Source organism: Vombatus ursinus, unplaced genomic scaffold, assembly GCF_900497805.2.
Source record: "Vombatus ursinus unplaced genomic scaffold, bare-nosed wombat genome assembly UNPS02014798.1, whole genome shotgun sequence".
Classification (NCBI taxonomy): domain Eukaryota; kingdom Metazoa; phylum Chordata; class Mammalia; order Diprotodontia; family Vombatidae; genus Vombatus; species Vombatus ursinus.
In genome coordinates, this window is record NW_020954576.1 from 82,140,848 (window position 1) to 82,162,253 (window position 21,406).

Consider the following 21,406-nt stretch of genomic DNA (forward strand, 5'->3'; position numbering starts at 1 on the left):
TAAATCTATACATAGAACACATAGTGAACATATAAATCTATACATAGAACTTATATAAAGACTATGAAAACATACATAGAACATAAATAAAGAATATATAATCATACATAAACATATTTAATCTGTAGAATATATAAATACATACATAGAACATATATACACATGCACATATATATACCTACATATGTGGGGAGAGAGAGAGAGAAAAGTCTATGGAAAAGAAGTTTCTCCACTTTATTTAATAAACTAGGGTAGGGGATCAGAGCTAATTACTGATAGAGATGTCACAGTTTTCATATTTTATAAGGAATTAACAGAATATATCCTGTTTGCCTCAGAATCTGGTATGAGAATGAGAACGAATAAAATAATGAGGGACAGGGTTTAGTGTTGTTGTTGACAAATATACACACTTAGTGACCATGTAGTCTATGTGTGAGGGTCACCAAACTTAACATCCTATTACACTAGTGTAAATATATAGTAGTGGGAGATAGTGTAAATTTTGAGGAACTGCTAGTAATTCACTTTGTCCTGTATGTAAAGTTCATAAATGGGATTCATATAAAACAAAGCTGAAAAGGTAGGGATGATCTAAATTGTAGAGGTTTTTAAATGGTAGGCTAAGGAGTTTATATTTTATCTTAGAAGAAAGTATTAATTCCAAGAAAATTTTTGATATGGTGATATGGTCAGACTTGTGCTTGAAGCAGATTATTTTGGCAGCTCTTGTGGAAGATGAGAGGGAGAGAGAGGCTAGAAGCAAGGAGATCAATTAGGACACTATTACCACAGTCTGAGTGAGTGGTGATAATAGACTAAACTAGGGTGGTGGCGCTGTGAGTTTGTGGTTTGGCAATTGATTGGCTAGTGAGATAATGTGACTGACAGTTACACACTTCTTTTAGCTTTGTAAAGTGCTTTTATAGACGTCTGACAATCTTCACAAAGTGAAGAGTTATGAGTTATGTGAAGGTTATGAACCTGGATGACTGGAAAATTGGTGGTACCCTCAATTTATTGAATAATTATTAAGCATTGCTATGTGCATGCCATTGTGTTGGGGATTGAGGTTACAGAGACAAAAAATGAAACTGTACTTGTCCTCAAGTAATTGATATTCTTTTGGAAAGAAGGGGTACAACATATACACAAATAAGTCAATATGAAGTTTATGCCAAAGTATACAAGGTCATAAATAGAGAGGGAGAGGGAGAGAGAAATGATAACTGATAAATGGAGGGATCAATAAAAGTCTTGTGTAGGACTGGTACCTGGATGATGCTCAGAAGGAACCTAGGATTCTTCCATTTAGATATGAGGAGGGAATATATTCCAGAAATGGCAACCATTTGTGCCGAGGCCCAGAGGCAGAAAATAACAGGCCTATTTCAAAAGTAGAATGTGTGATGGGAAATCCTATTAAATAAGTTTGGAAAGATTAGTGGAAGCCAGACTGTACAGGGTTTGTGTAGGGATTGTATGCTAGGCTGAGAATTTTTTGTATTTTATCCTAGAGCCAATATAGATCTATTGAATATTTTTATTCAGGGTTAGGGGTAGGTTGGGGGAAAAGATGACATAGTCAGATCTGTATTTTAGGAATGCCAGTTTGTAAGCTGTTAGGAAGACAGATCTGAGAGTGGAGTGGAGAGGCTGGTTATTGCAGTCATCCAGTCAAATGATCACAAGGGACTGAACTGGGTAGAGGTGTTAGGATTGTAGAGAAGGTGACAGATGCAAGAAATATTGTATAGGTAAAATCAGTAAGCCTTAGCAACTGCCTGGATAATCAATAGCAAGTATTTATTAAGTACCGACTAAGTGCAGGCATTGGTGCTAAATGCTGTGCGTTTGTAGGGAAATTAAAGCGAAAGTCCCTGCCCTCAAGGATCTTATGTTCTAATAAAGGAGAATGCTTACTTTCTCAATCTACACTCAGACAAATAGATTGGATTCCCAGAGCATTTCTGCCTAACTACTCCCCTCAGCGTTTTAGGAATAACTCTAATGGCCTGGGATGGGGATGGGTGGGTGGGACTGGGGGTGGGGTTTCTAATACTATCGCTTATAAGCCCCAACCAGTGTGTTCCATATTCATTATCAATTGATACTAGTCAGCCAGACTTAGGGTTTTTTTTTTTTTTAAGAAATGGATATTTACTAAGGTGGTATAGTAAGAACAGTTGTTATAAAACACTTTCTTCTTGTCTTCCTGCCAAACTGGGGAGATGGTCTCTCACAGAATTCAGGGGAAAGTGGGCTCAAGTTTAGAGAACACATGTAAGAAAACGGTAAATAAGTTGCTGGAAGTCTTTCCACTCCACCCTTCCCTTCTAGAGTTTTCATGAAGTTCCCCCTAGGTATAGTATAGCTTTCTACTAGGTTCCTTGTAGCCTCCCTCTTTCCTCAGGGAAAGTTTGCTTCTGTGACTCTCAGCTCCCAATGCAGTGCTATTGTCAGCCACTGCTATTTTGAGGACACTCTTATATTTGCAGATGGATAGTCCCAAATATTCTGACCTTTTGAAGTTTGAAACCTCATTCTGTAATCAATGGTGTATATGCATGTGTGAACTTCTCCCTCCTCTCCTCACTTCCCACCCAAGCCATTGTCTCTCAGGGGTTTAGATCCTGGGCTGCTCATTATTGGAATGACTGATTGTAGACTGTTTTATCAAACCAATCCCAAAATACTTGCTGTGTTTTGTTATTGTTTAGCATCCAACTCTTTGTGACCACATTGTTTTCTTGGCAAAGATACAGGAGTGATTTGTCATTTCCTTCTCCAACTCATTTTACAGACGAGGAAACAGAGGCAAGCAGGGTTAAGTTGACTTGCCCAGGGTCACACAGCTGATAAGTGTCTTGAGGCTGGATTTGAACCAGGTCCTCCTGACTTCCAGGGCCAGTACTCTCTCCACTGTAGCACCTAGCTGCCCCTTCTTGTGTTTACACCTATCTTATGTTTTGATTTAATCTCAGTTGAGAAGTCTCAGCCTTCTGTGTTCAATTAGAGTGAGGTAGACTTCCAGTCTTAAGTAGAAAACAAATACTATACAAAAGAGGTTTGAAGTAACCTTGATGAGGGAGTCACTAGCTCTGAGAATACCAGGAAAGGACTCATGCAGAGGGTGGCACTTGGGCTGAGTCTTAAAGGAACTCAGGGGTTCCAGCATGCACAGGTAAGGATGGATTGCATCTTAGACACTGGGGATACCCACTGCAAAGACAAAGAAATGGAGGGCTATGTGTGAGAAATACCAAAAAGGCTAAATTGACTAGGCTGTAGAGTGCATAGAGGAGAGTAATATGTAATAAATCTGGAAAGGTTGAATGGGGCCAAATTGTGTTCTATGACACAGTTTATATTTTACTCTGGAAGTTATAAGGAGCCACTGGAGTTTGAGTAGGAGGTGTCATGGTCAGATCTGCATGGTTGGAAAATCATTTTGGCAGCTGAATGAGAGAATAAACTAGAGTTGAAAGAGACTGAGGCAGAGAGACCAATTAGGAGGGAACTGAAACAGACAAGGAGAGCAGTGATGATAGTTTAAATATGGCAGTGCCTGTGTGAGTGGAAAGAGGAGGGGTTATATGTGAGAAGGGTTGAAAGGATAGTAGGTGGTAACTGATTGGATATGTAGAGAGAGTGAGGAGTGGAGGATTAAACCAAGGTTTTGAAAATGGGTAACTGATGGGGCAGCTAGGTGGCTCAGTGGATAGAGTGCCAGCCCTGGATTCAGGAGGACCCGAGTTCAAATGTGACCTCAGACACATAACACTTACTAGCTGTGTGACCCTGGGCAAGTCACTTAACCCCATTGCCTAGCCAAAAAAAAAAAAAAAAAAGAAAATAGGTAACTGGATGGATGATGCCCTCAACAATAATAGGGAAGTTTAGAAGAGTGGTAGGTTTTGGGGAAAAGTTAATAAGTTCTGTTTTGTACATGTTGAGTCTGATATGTCTATACAATATGTCTTGAAGTGTCCAGAAGGTGTTAGTTTGGGACTAGAGCTCAGGAGAGTGATTATGTCTAGATATGTAGATTTGGTAGTCATTTGCATAGAGGTGAGAACTGATGAAATCATTAAATGAGAGACTGTAGAGAGAAAAAATAGGGCCCAGGGCAGAGTCTTGGGGTATATACACAGTTATTGGGTATGAAATAATGATCCAGCAAAGAATCCTGAGGATTGGTCAGCTAGGCATGAGGGGGACCAAATGAGAGCAGTGTCATGAAAATCGGAGAGTAGAGAGGAAGAGAAGAGCATAGGCAACAGTGTCAAATGCTAGAGATAGCAAGAAGGATGAGAACTGAGAAAAGTCAATCTACATACATACATATACACACATATGTTTATATGTATATACACACACATATACACAGACACATCTACACACATATAATGTATTTACTTGGTGTATACATTAGATAGTTTATATTATATGGTAGTACATAATGGATATGAGGGTTGAAAAAGAGGAAAGAGTCATGGATGATTCCAAAGCTGTATATCTGGGGGGGGGGGTATTGATAATAGAGGAGAGAAGTTTTACAGGGCTTCTTAAACTTTTTCCACTTGAAATCCCTTCAGTGTTTCTTAAACTTGAGACCCCACAGTTTAAGAAGCACTGCTTAAGAAACAGTTTAGGGCTGATTATAAAGAAACTGGAATAAGAAAGGCAGGTTCAGGGGTGAGGAGAACAGAAGATAATGAATTCTATTGGGGATGCTAATTTGGGGATACCTATTAGACATATGGCAGCAAGGTGGTGCAGTGGATAGAATGCTGGGCCTGAGGTCAGGAAGACGAATCATCCTGAGTTCAAATTTGGCCTCATATACTTACTAGCTGTGTGACCTTGGGCAAGTCACTTAACCTTGTTTGCCTCAGTTCTTCATCTGTAAGATGAGCTGGAGAAAGAAATGGCAAACTACTCCAGTGTCTTTGCCAAGAAAGCCCCAAATGGGGTCACAGAGAGTTGGACTTGACTGAAACAACTGAACAATATTGGACATACAGGAGAAAAGTGTCCAAAAGGCAGTTAATGATGGGGGACTAGTGTTTAGGAGAGAGATTAAGTCTGGATGTGTAGATTCGGGAGTCATTTGGAGAGATAAGAGGACTGAGCCTGGGAGGGTAGAGAGGATACACATCTATCTTGATACAGATTATCTACTATCTACTATCTCCTATCTATCCATCTACCCACCTATCCATCCATCCATCTCTCTCTCTCTCTCTCTCTCTCTCTCTCTCTCTCTCTCTCTCACTCTGTCCAAAGAGAGAGGTATGTCCTAAGAGTGTGTGTGAAGAGAGACAAACAAAAAGCTCTTGGAAAATTTGAGGAGGGGTAGAAAGAACACTTTCTCTTAGGGAAACTTCTCTTTGGGTCTCAGGGAAAGTTTCATTGTTGAGTTCCAACATGAACTGAAGGATGAGAAGGATCTTAACAGGAGGAAGGAAGAATTCCAGGCATAGAGGTCAGCCTGTGCAAATGTATAGAAGGCAGGAGATGACAGACTAAGATCAAGGTACAGATAATGCAATGTGACTGGAATATAGTGTGTCTGTTAAGGAGAATAACATACAATTCTGGGAATAATGTGAAATAAGTCATAACCTGAAAGGAAGTAGATTGGCCCTGAACCGTAAAAGCTATATTGGGGAGTTTGTATATGTTATGCTTTTTAGACAATGGGGAAACCACTGAGGGTTTTCAAGTGGGGAAATCTCATGGTCAGACCTGTGCATTTTGGAATGCTTTTAATTAGACATGGATTGGCAGTATTTTCTTTACGCAGCATACAGGTAAGGACTGGACTTTTGATAGGGAACTTCTGGATGAGCCAATTCCATATACCACTGAGGATCAACTTACTTCTGCCTAACTTGTACTCTTAGAAGATTGCTTGGAGCATTAGCTTGTCACACAGCTGGTGTGTGTCAGAGGCCAGACTTTAATCCAGTTCTTCCTGGCCCTAAGGCCAGTTCTTTATACCCTTGTGCTCCACTACTATACCCAAAATATTGAGTACATGATGAAAGTCCTCAGCACCTTGGATGGATTCCCATGGTGAATTTATGGGAAGTAGTGGAAAAGAGGAGAGAGGAGAAGCATACACAAATAGCTTGTAACTGGAGGAAATAACCACATCTATAAGATTAAAGGTCTTCTTGACCCAGAGGCTGGCTCTTTATGCGCTATACTGTACTGACCCTCTTTCACAGCACAATCCTGGTAGTAACAACTCATTTATACAGCTTTTCAAGTTTTACAAAGCAGTCCCTCATAATCCTGTAAGGTAGTGATTGAAAGTATTATTTCTCCTTTAATTTTTTTTTTTTTTTTAACACAGATGAGGTGAGATGGTAAGTGACTTGCCCAGGGTCACAAAACTAGCACATGGTCCAGGTGGGATTCTTTTCTAGTCAACCTAGAATAACAGGTGGACTCTATTAAAAGTTTTTATGCAGTATAACAAAGCAATATCTCATTTTTGCGGAGCAGACCCCGACTTTTGCTTAATTTCTTCTTTAGTATCAAACTTAGTCCCCTGAGTGAAAGCCTGGATTGTTCTACACTAAGAATAAGGTTTCTCTGGGATGTGCTAGAACCAGCTTACCTAGCTCAGTTCGGTGTGAGAATTTACACCTCAGAAATTGGCAAACTAAACAAACCAGAGTTTAATTTATTGTTCTTTGATTGCCTAGACAGGAGAAAGTGATGGAGAAAATGTTAATAATGGAGATTAAACTCAAAAGTGCTTTGTGGGCGTTAAGCATTTGCCAGCACCTAGGGCTGTGAAAAATCAACCCGGAGAACAACCAGGGAGGTCTTTTCCAGAGAGAGCTTTCTAAATCCGTTCCAGGCAGAAACAAAAGTCTCCTTCTTTTGCAAGATCAAGGCAGGTACTCCTAGTACTTCAGGTCAGTTAAGTTGTGTAATTGACTTAGCCTGTTCCTCCCACCAGAGTATAATGTCCCTATCTGGAACACGGTGGCACTCCCCAGGTGGGATGGGAGCCAAGTTGGAGCACCGCTCCCAGACAGATCATTCACGGAAATGGGACACACATGCCTTTGAGAAAACCGGGCCAAGTGTCCCCAGAGGAGTAACCGGGGACACTCGAAACCCACTCCCGGCTTAGGAATGTTAAGAGGAACTGTGGCCTTTTCCTGGTTCTCCCGCTCGGGGAGGCGTCTCTGAGGAGACCCTGTGTACCCCTCTTCCCCCCACCTGGAGCCTGCCCGTTGTGGGGGTCCTCCCCTCCGTGTTATCGCTGGACTAGGGGAGCCCCCATTCAGGGGTGTCCCGTCTCCCAGGCACTCCGAGAAGGTGTAGCTTTCCCAGGAATCACTGGGAAACAAAACACTTTTAATTTTGTCCCAGGTCCCTCTCGGGGCCAAATAAATGGAGGCAGCCGCTCCCGAAGCCAGGACTGCTTCGGAAACACTCACGCCCCCTCCCCCGGCCTTTAGGGAGGGCGTGGAGTCGCGCAGCCGGGGCGCTCCGCCAAGGAAACGCGAGCCTGCGCGCGCCCGCGCCACTTCCCGGGCCCTGGGGCGCGCGCCCTTCGTCTCGCTCCACACTCACTCCTCCCTGTCTCTGCCCCTCCCTTCACCCTGCGCTCGGAGGCGCGCGCCTTCGCCCGCGTGCTTTTGTCTTGAAACCGGGTTCGTTCCCCGCCCCCGCTCAGGGCTGGTGAGCGGGGCGCGCGCCCGCCCATCGGCCCCTCGGCTTCCCCGAGGTGCTGCTTCTTCCGCCCCGCCTTCTCCCCTCACGTAGGGCGGGGCCAGCGGCGCGGCTGGACGGGGGCGGGGCCGGAGCCGGGGCGGGCCCCGAGATTAGTGGGTTTCGCAGCGGAGGTGGGAGCCGGAGCCGCCGGGGACGCGGAGGAGACAAAGCCGCAGCGTGGGGGCGCTGCCACTTGGGAGGGGGTGGGCCCGGAGGCTGGGAGGCCTCCTTTCTCGGGCGGTGGGCTCCGTGCGGCCGCAGCTCTCGGCCTGAACCCCTCCGCCTCCCTTCGCAACAGGTCCGGCCTCCCCTGCCCCACCGGCCCCGGCCCGGGCCCGGTCCTGGTCTCTGGGATCGTGTCCCCACGCTCGCCGGGCGGGGTCTCCAGCCCGGCTCCCCGCTTCGATGCGGTTCGGATCCAAAATGATGCCGGTGAGTGCGGAGCGAGTCCGGAAGAGTGGAAGCGGGCGGTTGCGTCTGGTGTGTTTGAGGTGGGGGGTGGGGAGGGGTGGCAGTGAGGCGGCGGGTCCGGGCCTGGGTTCCGTTTCTGGGACGGCGCCCGGCGGGGGGCTGGCGGGGGTGCCTCGGACGATACTTGCCCCTTTCCCCGCCATTCCTGGGAGCTGCTCCTGATCCCCAACCCTGTTCCTGCCAGTGCCCTACCTGTTTTCGCCGGCGGGGGGGGGAGTCGGCGCCTCCCTGCTTTACCTTCCATTCTCCAGGCTCTCTTACCTCTCTCTTTGATTGAGGCCTCTGGAGAGGGAGCAATCGCAATTGGGGGGCTCTGGAAGTATTTTCCGGCACTTCTCTTCTCTCCTCCCCCACGGGAGCGAGCCCAACTCTGGAACTTATTGAGGAGTTGCACTGGCTGAAACTCAAAACTTTTTCCTTTCGATGAATAGTGGTGTATTGACTTAGTTCTTTTCAGTTGCTGAGTCCTTGAATAGAAGCACTTGGCCCCTGCCCTATTTTAAGCAGAATTTGGATCCAATTGCTGTCTCTACACTCTTATCTCCTCTTGGAAACTGACTTTGGTAAAGTCACTTCCTAAAGATCTCAGCCTTTAATAATTACGACTCCTACCCTTCTCCTCCCCCTCCCACTCTACAGTTGGTAATTTGGATATTCATGAATCCTCTCAACTATGTTCCTTCATTTTGATTAATAAGATCTTTGGGGGTCAAGATAGGTGATTTTTGTTTGAGAGATCAACAAGTTGAAGGAACCACTAGCCCTACATAACAGGTGTACAACAGGCTTGAAGTTGGGGTGCTGGATGCAGGGGAAGGGAAACATTCACTTCTGAAACGCTGAGTGTTTTTCACCTAATGGCAATGTCATCAAGTTTATTTCAATGAATGATGCATATTTCGGTACACTTGTTTATTTATGAAACTTGTAGTTAAATTTAGCCCAGGGCAGTGCACCTAGCTAGTCTTATTTTAACGGTTGAGGTTGTGATATTGTGAGGATCAAATGTTAAAAGAAACTGTATCCAGGGGACTTTGTAAACCTGAAATCATAGAATGCAATTGTTAACACTGTTGCCCAGCCTGGTTTCTGTTTCCCTGGAGTAGGGATGTTTCTATCTGTAATTTTTGAAATAGCTTCTCTACTATGTTTATACTACTATGTGAAATACAGTGTCCTTAAATTTTTGTAGTTGTAATCACATATATTAAAAAGAAAACAGAAAAAATGTTACTTGTTTACCTTCGTGGCAGAGTAAGGTGATTTCCTACATGTTACTAAATTTCATTGGCAGTTCTATGAACAAACTTGTAATTTTCTTTGTAATTGAGATTCTTTGTAATATTAAATGAGTTATTATTTGTAAAGCACTTAGCACAGTGCCTGGTACATGGGAGGCACTTCGTAAATGCTTGTTTCCTTCTTTCCTTCCTTCTTTAATTGTAGGTGTGTTTGGCAGGCTTTCATTTCCATTTGCAAATATAAAATTTCTTATCTGTTAGGAGTCCAAGAAAGATGTTTATAGAAATGGGCACATACACAACAGGTTTGGCTCAGGTTAAAAAGACAGGTTTACCAGAACCAGAGTACAATGCAATGTGGATAACAAATTTGAATGCCTTGAATGAACTGTCTGGGCATTTCACATTTGTTATTCTCAAACTCCAAAAGATAACAGAGGAAAGGAAAAGCAAAAAGAAAGAAGCATAATTTTATCTTTATTATTATCAGGGAACCTAACCAAGAAATACAAATGAGTATTTATACAACTTTTTTTGGGTCGTGAACCCCTTTGGCAGACTGAAGTGCAAATTATTCTACCAGCAAATTGAAATTTATAGGCTGCTAAGGTGATTTAAAGGATGTCAAAACAGAAACCATGCAACTGATCCAGAGTTCAGGTTTGAGGAAGAAAAAATGAAGTTCCTTTTTCAAAAGTATAATGTAGTTAATCAGTTAGAATTTTCTGCTTTTGTTTTACTCCTGCATGAAATGTGATAGCAGCTGTTTTGTGTATAGATGTGAACCATTGACTGAACGTTGGTGTAAATTGGAGGTGTAGATGAAATTCTCCACTTCCACTGACTTTGTGTGTAATTCTGTCTTGATACACATCTCTGATTTTTGGAGGTTAGGAGGGGATGAGAGAAATGTAATAAATAGCTTTTTCAAATTGTTATGCTGTGGGGAGGTGTCCTGGCTAATTTAACATTCTGACTAAATGGGAGATACAGTTTATGTGTGTATAAAATAGGATCATAGATTTCCAGTTGGAAGGGAACTTAAAAATAATCTAGGTCAACCTCATTTTATAGATCAGGAAATTGAGGCTCATAAGTTCACACGAAGTATAATACCTGGCAGAATCAGGATTCAAATTTAGGTCTACATGTTCCAAATCCAGCACTCTTTAATTGCACTGTATATATTTTCAAGGAATTAAAATATATTTGGTAATAAAATTAAAACTTATAATTTTATCTTTGATTCAGAAATTCATTCAGGATATTGCAATGCTTCAGAGGCAGCATTGTATTTATACTTTTTCAAAATTTCCCACAATTTTAAATAACACATTTGTGGCATTTTATGGCTGATATCATAACCATAAGATCCCAAATTCCTTTTTTTCCCAGATTGGTCACTAGTGTGACCATTTTAGACCAATATGATTATTCAAATTCTAAGACAAGCCCTTTTTAGGCTGAGATATAATTCTCAAAAGGTTAAACTCTGTGTGAAATGAATCATTTCTTTTTTTTTTGGCTAGGCAGTGGGGTTAAGTGACTTGCCTAGGGTCACACAGCTAGTAAGTGTCAAGTGTCTGAGGTCAGATTTGAACTCAGGTCCTCCTGGCTCCAGGGCTGGTGCTCTGTCCACTGTGCCACCTAGCTGTTCCTGAATCATTTCTTTCGGAAAAAAAAAAGTGCAAATCTCATGTTTATCTGCAGATACAGTTTATCATTTGTTGGATTGTGATATCTATCATAGCAATTAGAAAAGTGAGTTTTAGTTTTCAGTGTATTTGGTACCATCTCAGAGACTGATTTTTTTTTTAAAGAAATGCGGGCGAAAAAGGTTTTATCCTCAGATTTGTAAAGCAGAAACATAATGGTGTTGAAATATACCACATTTAAACTTGCATTATTAAAGAGCAGAATATCCCTAGAAGGGACCTTGAAAGGTCACTGAAATTCATGCCTTACTTCTAGGAATACATTCTTGAAAAATGTTTAGATGAGCATTTTGCCAGAGTAATTTGATCCTAAAATACCTTCTTGTATTTAACTATTTTGATGGAATACATAAATGCCGATCTGGGGGAATGGAATAACATTACAACTTGGGAAAGTTTTGGAGCAAAAGAAATACATTTCATTTGTTACACAGAAAAGTTGTCATATGTAACTATTTTTGATGCCTGTATATTTAAAAATATTTTTTCATAAATTTTTATTGAGTACCTAGAATTTATTTTGGTTCATAAAGTTGTTCAATGTTTATCAGAATGTAGTCAAATAAATTAGTGAGACCCTGGATTTTGTTTCTTGTCAACCAACTATATGCATAATTTTAAGTTTAATATTTGAGGGAAAATACAATCATCTTGAAATATTCTTGTGGAACTGTTATTTATATCATGCAGAAAGACTGGGAAATGCAAGTCCATCCTATTTTTTTTAAAGCTTCACAGACAGAGATGCCTTACTTTTTCTTGTCTGTGTATTCCATTGTCTCACAATTTTTGGGAAGTTTTCTTAAAATCTTTGTGCTTCATTTCTTGCCCTGCTTTTAGTTGAAATTCAAATAAATGATTCAACAAGCATCAATGACTTCATTTGGTGCAGAGAACTGTGTGATAGTGTCTGGGGAAGATACAGAGTTTTGATAAGCCATAGTGTATAGCTGTACGCCATTACTCATATATTGTCATATGCTGGTTATTTTTAAAATGCCACATCTAATTTGTCTCCCAAATGATAAATAATTCCTCAACAATAGGAGGAAGGTAACATGGAATAAGAATTTTAGAATCCAGACTTTTGCTCTTTGTTGTTGATACTTTGCCAAATTTAGTATCACTTAAGTACTTGTCTTGGAATGATTGTATTTTATGTGCCCTAGAATCCATTTTTTTATTGTTAAGGATTTCATAATCTTAAGACATTGACAGATGGAAATATAGATAATTGGGCACATAGTGAAATTACTGTTAAATATCATACCAGTAAAGGAGTTATGTGCATTTTGTTAGATGGTGGATGTCATAAAAATTGCTTGTGCACATGGAGAACAACTAATTTCCCTTCTAGTCAATCAGGGGAGCCTTCATGAAGGAGGTGAGATTTCTAGATGCTGCTTGAATGAAGAAAAAGAGAGACCTTGAAAGACTGGGTTGGATGTTTGGGGTGAGGTGAGGGTTGTTGTGTTGAAGGGAGTCTGCCAGGTCACTCTGGAAGGAGGCTGTAGTATGTCTGTCCTTTACTCTGGAAAGCAGAAATAATTCAAGTGAAGAGGTGCTAAGATGATTAAAGAAATAATGGTTAAAAACACAGAAGATTCTTGGATTATGGAAATGCTGGGCATCTTTTTTTTTTATAATGATGGATAAGCAGTTTCATAGAGCTGGAGATTGTGGCCATTGACAGATGTTTTCTTACATATAATTTCTTATACACACAAAAAAATACTGCTTTTGGATGATTCTTACTAGAAAGATTTGTTTGACAGTGTTAATTTAGCTGAAAGATGGTTTCATTTAAAAAATGCTTATTTTAGTCATTTTGCCTACTGAATACATGTTTTGGGATTGCTTATTCAGTTTTTAAAATTGTGTCTTTGCAGAATTCAGCAGAAAATTAGCACATCACTATAATAAATTGAAACATTGTGGAACAGCATCAGCTAAGATCTTAAAAAAAAAAAAGTAACTTGGATGCTGCTCCACTAGTGAAGATGAGTAGATTAGTAGGGGATTATATAATTGTAGTTCAGTTCAGTGCTTTTTAGATGATGATTTCTCACATTTTTTGCTTATATTCTGTGATTTTTTGAGACTTATTTTCTGAACTAGAATATTTATTGAGTTTTACAGTAAATCAGGTGGTAGATAATGTTGGTTATAAATGTGATTTAAAAGCACTGCATGTATGAATATAACTGATGTAGATAAAAAAAACCCTCCTGATTAGATTCAAACCAGTAGATCTCTCACCTCTGAAAATATTGAAAAGGAAGGGAGGTAGTTACTCTATCCAGAGCTAGAGTAATAAGGAATGATTTGTAATCCTTTATACTAAGATTCAATATGAGGTAATGCAAAGAGCACTGGAATTGGAATAGATGTATCCAATTAAATTATTGGCTCTGCCACTTAGTAGCTATGTGCCCTTGTGAAAGTGACTTGACTTCTGAGCCTTATTTTCCTCATCTGTAAATGAAACTGTTGGACTAGATAACATTCTAAGTTCTCTGTCCCTTTTGGCTCAAAAGCTTGTGATCTTGAACCTTTTATAAGCAGAATTATCCTTTATTATTATATCACCTCATAACATTTGCAACATGGATGAAAGTATTGAGATATAGCAGCGGTAGGTTCCATTGTTTCTTTATAAAGCTATATCAGGTCTTAGGGGTGACAAAGAAGGAAGAAAAAGGGGAAGAGGAAGAGAGAAGGATGCACAGGGATATGCACAGATGTGAAGAACAGGTACGATAGCTATAGCTATTGCTGAGACTTTTGTGTCATTGGTTGCTACTGCAAGAGAGATCATCACTTAGAGTGGGCTGTTTGAGAGCAGAACAGTAACAAATGGATAGCCCAGTATTGCACAGGTGCTTAGGAAATGTAAAATAGCCTAGACCTAGAGGAAAGCCTCAAGGACTTTGGGTAAGTGCTTTGAGAATGCATTCAGAATTTGATTTCTACCTAAATCAAGACTTGAAGCTTAAATGAAAAGCAAAGACAAAGTTTTCTAAGTCATCTCAGAGTAAGCAGACTAAGCAAAACACAGCATTCTCATTTGAGGCATTTTATTTATTTAACTTAGAAGTCAGTACAGATTGTTAAGTTGAGAAGTTTCTTGATTTGTCATGCAGTGATCATATAACTCTCATAGGATTTTGAATCACTGTTGACCTCCAAACTCACATCTCCAACTGCTTTTCGGATATCTTGCATCAGATGTTTAGTAGACATCTTAAACTCATCATGGCCAGAATTGGGAATAGGGAATTTGAAATTAATTTAAAGATTTATTTTCTATAATCAAATGGAAATTCACTGAAACTTAAAGTACTTAAAGCTAGAATCTAGTTATTGTTATAACAAACTACAACTCAAAGATTAACTCACACCTCTTAAAAATTAACTTATCTCCTGGTAGTGTGATTTCTGTTATTCAATGTTTACAATAAAGCCATTCACTTTGTTAGGAACCTCTAGTTTCTGTTGAGAGGATCATAAATAATCTGTAAATTCTGGTGATGACTCTTCTCACCACTTTTGCCAATGAAAAAAAGAGAGGCATGTGTAATAATTAAATATTCAGAGGAGTCAGTCAATAGTCAATAAATGTTTATTAAGTGCCCACTATGTGCTTTTGGGAATACAGAAAGAGTCAAAAGACGGTCCCTGTCCTTAAAGAATTCATTATGTAATGGAGAAGGCACCAAGCAAACAAATATGGACAAACAAGCTATATATAGGATGAATAGGGAAATAATTAAAAGAGGGAAAGCACTAGGATTAAGAGAGATTGGGAAAGGCTTTCTGTAGAAGATGGGATTTTAGCTGGTACTTGAAGGAAGCCTGGGAAGCCAGTAGGTGGAGATGAGGAGGGAGAACATTCCAGGTGTTGGGGGACAGCCAGAGAAAATGCTCAGAGCAGAAAGATGGAGCATTGTGTTCAAGGAACAGCCAGGAGGTCAGTGTCACTGGATCCAAGAGTATATGGCAGGGAGTAAAGTGTAAGAAATGTAGGAAAGGTAGAAGGGGGCTAGGTCATGAAGGGCTTTGAATGCCAAACAGAGAATTTTGTATTTGATCCTGGAGGTGATAATGGAGCCACTGGAGTTTATTGAGTAAGGAGATGACATGGTCAGACCTGTGCTTTAGGAAAGTCACTTTGGTGACTGAATAGAGCATGGATTGGAATGAGAAGATACTTGAGGCAGGCAGACACAGTAGCAGGCTTTTGCAATGGTTCTGTTATGAGGTGATGATGATCTGCACTAGAGTAGTGATGTGTCAGAGGAGAAAAGGAGTATGTTTGAGAGATTGTGAAACTGGTAGGCCTTGGCAGCAAATTGAATATGAGGGCATGAGAGAGTGAGAAGATTGCAAGGTTTCAAGCCTGAGGAACTGGAAAGATAGTATTACCTTGTATAGCAATAGGGAAGTTAGAAAGAATGTAGGTTTAGGGAGGAAAATAATGAGTTCAGTTTTGGTTTTGTTGAGTTTAAGATGTCTGCTGAACATTTAATGCAAGATATCTGAAAAGCATTTGGAGATGTGAGTTTGGAGGTCAGCAGAGAGATTAGGGCAGGATAGGTAGGTAGATTTGAGAATCATTGCATAGGGATAGTAATTAAATCCTTGGGAGCAATTGAATTCATAGTAGCTGATGAGATCACCAAATGAGATAGTATAGAGGGAGAAGAGAAGAAGGCCTAGGACAGAATCCATTAGGACTCCTCCCGTTAGAGGGAGGGCATGATCTGGATGAAGATCCAGCAAAGGAGGTTGAGAAGGAGTGGTCCGATAGATAAGAGGAGAGCCAAGAGAGTGGTGTCCTCAAAATCTAGGGAGAAGAGAGTATCTAAGTATAAAAAGAGTGGTCAACAGTGTTAGAGGTTGTAGAGAAGTCAAGAATGAAGATTCAAAAAGGCCACTGGATTTGGCAATTAAGAAATCATTGATAACTTTGGAGAACTTTCAGTGGAATTCTGAGGCAGGAAGCTACATTGTAAGGTATGATGAAGAGAGTGAGAGGAGAGAAAATGGAAGCACACCTATTGTAGAAGGCCTTTTCAAAGAGTTTAGCCACAAAGGGCAGAAGAGAAAGCATGCTAGTTGTCAGGGATGGAAGGGATCAAGTGAAGGTTTTTGAGGATGGTGGAGACAGGCATGTTTGTAGGCAGTAGGATAGGAGCCAGTAGAGAAGACTGAAGATAAGTGAGAGTGGGATGACAGGGGCAGTTTGTTGGTGGAGGTGAGATTGGGTGAGATCTCTGCAGGTGGAGAGGGGTTAGTTAGCTTTGGTAAGGAGTAAATTCACTTCTTCATGTGAGGCAGGGTTAAAGGAAGAGAAAGTGGCAGAAGGCATCTGAATGATAGGAGATGAGGGAAAAAGGAAAAATGGCAAATGGCCTCAATTTTTTTCTGTAAAATATGAGGTGAGGTTTTCTGATGAGAAGGTTGGGGGAGGGAAGCAATGGAAGTTTAAAGAATGATAAAAATGTTTGGAAGAGCCATTGTGGAGAGTGGGATACTGAACTGGTAAGGGTAGTATAGTGGGATTGCTTAGCAGCTCTGAGGGCTTAGTTGAGGTTATGTAAACTTAACTTGTAGTAGACCCAGTCAGAATGTTTGTGAGATTTTCTCCACCTTCAGCAGAAGGTGTGTAGGAGCAAAGTTAAGGGATGGTGGGAGTGATCCAAGGCTGAAGCCTGGCAGGGCACAATTGGTAATATGAGAAGGGGGCCAAGGACTCAAGAGAAAAGGAAAGTGTAGAGTTGACCTGGTTCACTAAGGAGTCATGATGGGGGAAAGAGGAGAGAGTGGCTAGTTAAGGGGAGATGGCCTGGGAGAGAGCTGAGAGTTTGAGGAATTGGGGGAGCCATTGCTTTGCAGGTTGTGGATTTTAAATATAAGTAACAATGAAAATTCATAGGCAGTTTTTTTCTGTTCAACTTTTATGAAGTGTTTAATTTTTTCAGTCACATATTTATTGGATACATTCAAGGTCTTAGCTATTTTTATCACCTTTCAGTCCTAGTGAAACTAAGTTCCTTAGCATTCGTAAGGACCTCTTCTCTGTTTTTCTACTCACTAGGTAAAAACTATCATACATCTATCAATTACTTTTGTACTAGTTAGTTTGTAACTAGTTGTTTACACGAGTTTGTACTAGTTAATAGTTTGCAAAACACTTTACCTATATCATTCCTTTTGAACCTCACAACCATAGTCAGGTAGGTACTTAAAGGTATTATTATACCTACAGGTATTATTATGGCCATTTTATAGATAGTAAACCTGAGGCTCAGAGAGGTTAACTAACTTGCCTTTTCCTTTACTAGTCTTAGTTCCTTTTCTTCGGTTGGAACAGATCCTATAATTTTCATGGATATTTAAAAAAGACACTTTGAATGTAATGCCATTTGTATCATTGCCCACTTAAGGAACTGTAGGATTAATTTCATCTGGAATTTTATTGCAATCAATCATTAGTAAATATTTTTCAATGTTTTATGTGCCAGGCACGGTGTTAAGCTGTAGGGATACAAAAACAAGCAACAGTCCTTGAGGGTTCTGTACTCTCAAGGAGCTTGCAATCTAAAGGGGGAGATAACAACCAAACACATATGTACAAACTATGCACAGACTAAATAGGAAATAATTAAAAGAGGGAAGGCATTATAGTTAATCGGGATTGGGAAAAGCTTGCTGTAAAAGATGGAGTTTTAGTTGAGACTTAAAGGAAGCCAGGGAAAGCCTGGCTTCAACATGGAGTTGAGGAGAGAGAGAGCATGAATTGCTTTTTTGCTATTTTGGCATGAGTTCCAGGAATAGGGGACATCCAGAAGCAGGCAAACTCAGAGCAGAGAGATGGAGTGTCTTGTTTGAGCAGCAGCAAAGAGGCCTGTGTCCCTGGATTGAAAAGTACATAATGGGGGGTAAGTTATAAGAAGATTAGAAAGGTAGGAGGGAGGTAGGTTATAAAGGGCCTTGAATGCCTTTTATTTTGTATTTTGTATTTGATCCTGGAAGTGATAGGAACCCACTGGAGTTTATTGAGTAGAGAGGTGACATGGTCAAACTTGCACTTTGGGAAAATTACTTTGGTGGCTGAATGGAAGATTGATTGGAGTGGAGAGAGACTTGAGACAGGCAGATCCATCATCAGGATATTGCAATGGTCCAGGTATGATTTGATAATGGTCTGCACTAGAGCCGTGGCAGGGTCAGATGAGAGAAGGGGTATATTCAAGAGATGTTACAAAGAAGAAATTCAGAGTCCTTGGCAATCAATTGGATGTGGGAGGGGGGTTGAGAGATAGTGAGAAGTCAAGGATGACTCCTAGATTGCATTTTATCTGTGTTAAATGCAAATCTTATTCATGCAGATTTTGGTTTAAAGGCCTTCAATCATGTGATAACATAAATTCTTCTGAAGTCTGATTAGGTCACTTAATGTTATTTTATTTCTACAAATGTTAAGTGATTCATTAAGCTGAACAGAATTAATAATGGAATGCTGATTTTTTGACGTGAGATCAATGGTTTTCATTGCTTAATACAATGATCTCCAATTCTGGACCACTTACTTTGGTTTATCCTGTTTGCTGTGTTGTATAGTAGAATTTGGTTTATCTCAGTAAAATGGGATTGTTTTAGATAGCTGAAAACATAACATGCCTCTTTAGAGGCTATCATATTTAAATTGGTTTTGAAAGCTTGAGTTGGTTGCTGTTTTGAAACATGTTGGAGAAATAGCAGCTTAGGCAAATAATTTCAACAGATTTATTATATAATGTATCTGTTGAAATTATTTATATTATGTTTATATTATAAATACATAAATATATATGTATTTATGTATTTATATGTATCTGTTGAAATTATTATATAATGTATAGAATCAAGTGAGCAAGGAAGCATTGTGTTTGATAAACCCCAAAGTCCCAGTTCCTAGGATGAGGATTCACTATTTGATTAGAAAAAACCAACAACTGGTAGGAGTACTGGAAAGTGTTGAATATAGACCAACATCTTAAACTATATACCAAGATAAACCCCAGATAGAGAGCCATGACTTGAAACATAAATGGTGGTATCATAAATAAATTAGAGGAGCAGGGAAGAAAGTGGTGAATGTCTGATTACATTTTGGTGTATGAAGCAATGGAATATTATTGTACCATGAGAAATGTCAAAATGGAAAGTTTCACAGGTAACTGAGAAGACCTCTATGAAATGATGCAGTGTGAAGTGACCAGAAGTAGAACAATGTATAGAGTGACATTGTAGAGAGAAATAACTTTGAAAGCCTTCAGAATTCAGATTAGTACAGTGATAGCCCTCAAGTCCAGATGATTGAAGGTAAATTACCACTCATCTACTGCTGGAGAATTGATGAACTTAAAATGCAGAATGTGACTTACATTATTGGACATGACCAATGTGGGACTTTGTTTTTATGTACTCTGAAGGTTGTTTTTTTCTTTTTTAAATTGTTTAATGGGCAGGGACATTGGGAGACAGATAATACATGCTTGTAAAAATAAATTTTTAAAAATAAGTTTTAACAATAGCATTATACTAGCCTCTTAATACTTATTTTGTAAAAAATGCACCATTTAAAAATAAAATGGTATCCCCATCCTTTTTAAATGAAAAATTATCCATAGATTTTTGGAAAGTATAGTGGGACTATTATCTCTGGTCTTGAGTACTACACTTACCTTCATATTAGTTCTTTTGTCTGTCATATTATATACCGGGGTGGGGACCTTGAGGCCACATGTGGCCCTCTAGGTCCTAAAATGTGCCCCTTTGACTTTGAATTTGGGTTCAATCAAAAGGCCTCACTTGAGGACCTAGAGGGCCACATGTGGCCTCAAGGCTGGAGGTTCCCCATCCCTGGTATATACCATTGACTAATTAAGCTTGCAGTTCAGTAAAAGCTCCAGGTATTTTCAGATGATCTCTGCTATCTAGCCACACTTGTCCTATCTTCTACTTGTAATGATGTTTGAACCTAACTATGTCTTTACATTTGTCTGTACTAAATTTTATCATTCTAATCTGTTTATTGGATTCTGAGTCTGTCTCTAATGTCTTAGCTATACCTTTTAGTTGTTTTAATATCATTTTCACAGTTGATAAACATTCTATTTTTACTTTTGATATTTTTATTTGTGCTTTGTATAAACAGCACAAGGCCAAGGACAGATCATGGGGCACTGCATATCAGTGGTGTCAAACTTAAAATTGAGAAAGATCCTTGCTGACAACATATTGACTTAGATAACTACAAATTAATATTATCTATGTTGTCTTATTTTTTTCTTTTTTTTTTTTGTTAAACATTTCCCAATTATGTTTTAATCTGGTTCTGGCCACACTAGGAAGTTTTGCAGCCTATGAGTTAGACACCTTTGCTGTAGACCTCCTTCCAAGGTAGCATGGAACTATTAATGACTACTCTTTAATCTATCAATTTAACCAGTTCCAAATCCACCTAATTATTTAAGTCTAGTCTGCGTATTTCTGCATTTTCCACAAGAATAGCATGAGACATTTTACAAATACTTTATACAAAATTTTAGGTAACTGTCTACAACATTCCTTGATCTGTTAATCTATTAACCCTATCAGAAAGGGAAGTGAAGTTGGTCTGACATGACCTGTTCTTGATGAAGAAAATGCTGGCTTTGTGGTTGTCACTCCTCTCCACCTCCATTCCTACCCTTTAATAATAAATTCTAGAATTTGCCCACAATCAAAGTCAAGTACACTAACCTATCATTTTCAGGCTCTGCTTTCTTCCTTTTTGTTGAAAATCAGAACATTTGCTCTTCTTTAGTACCATTGTTCTCTTCACCAGTTCAGTAATTATTGACAGTGAACTGAATATTCATATATGCCAATTCTTTTGGTATCCTGAGAGGCACTTTGTGTGGACTTGGTCACCTGAACTCATCAAGGGTATTGAAGGGTTCTTTTTGTCTTCCTACTTGTCTTAGGAGTCAATTTTTATTTTTTTAGCTATTTTTGATTTGCCTTTCCAGTCCAAAGATCATTCATTCTCCTTGACAGAGAAAACAGAAGTAAATTAAGAGTTCAGAAGTCCTACCTGTTGTCCGTTATCATTATTCCACCTGCCTGAAACAACAGTACAATCCCTTCTTGATCTTCTACCAAGAAACATGAAATCAGCTACAGTTCTTTTATTCAACCTAGATT

At 39.8% G+C, this 21,406-nt stretch overlaps 1 protein-coding gene across 1 annotated transcript in view; it reads left to right on the plus strand.

Moving 5' to 3' along the window:
• Nucleotides 1-8,061: 8,061 nt before the first annotated feature.
• Nucleotides 8,062-21,406, plus strand: part of LOC114050057 (apoptosis-stimulating of p53 protein 2-like) — a 69,814-nt gene continuing 56,469 nt past the window's right edge. Inside the window, exon 1 of the mRNA XM_027871603.1 lies at nt 8,062-8,175. Within this exon, the coding sequence (XP_027727404.1) occupies nt 8,149-8,175 (27 nt within the window). The 5' untranslated portion in view covers nt 8,062-8,148. The remainder of the gene's footprint in view (nt 8,176-21,406) is intronic.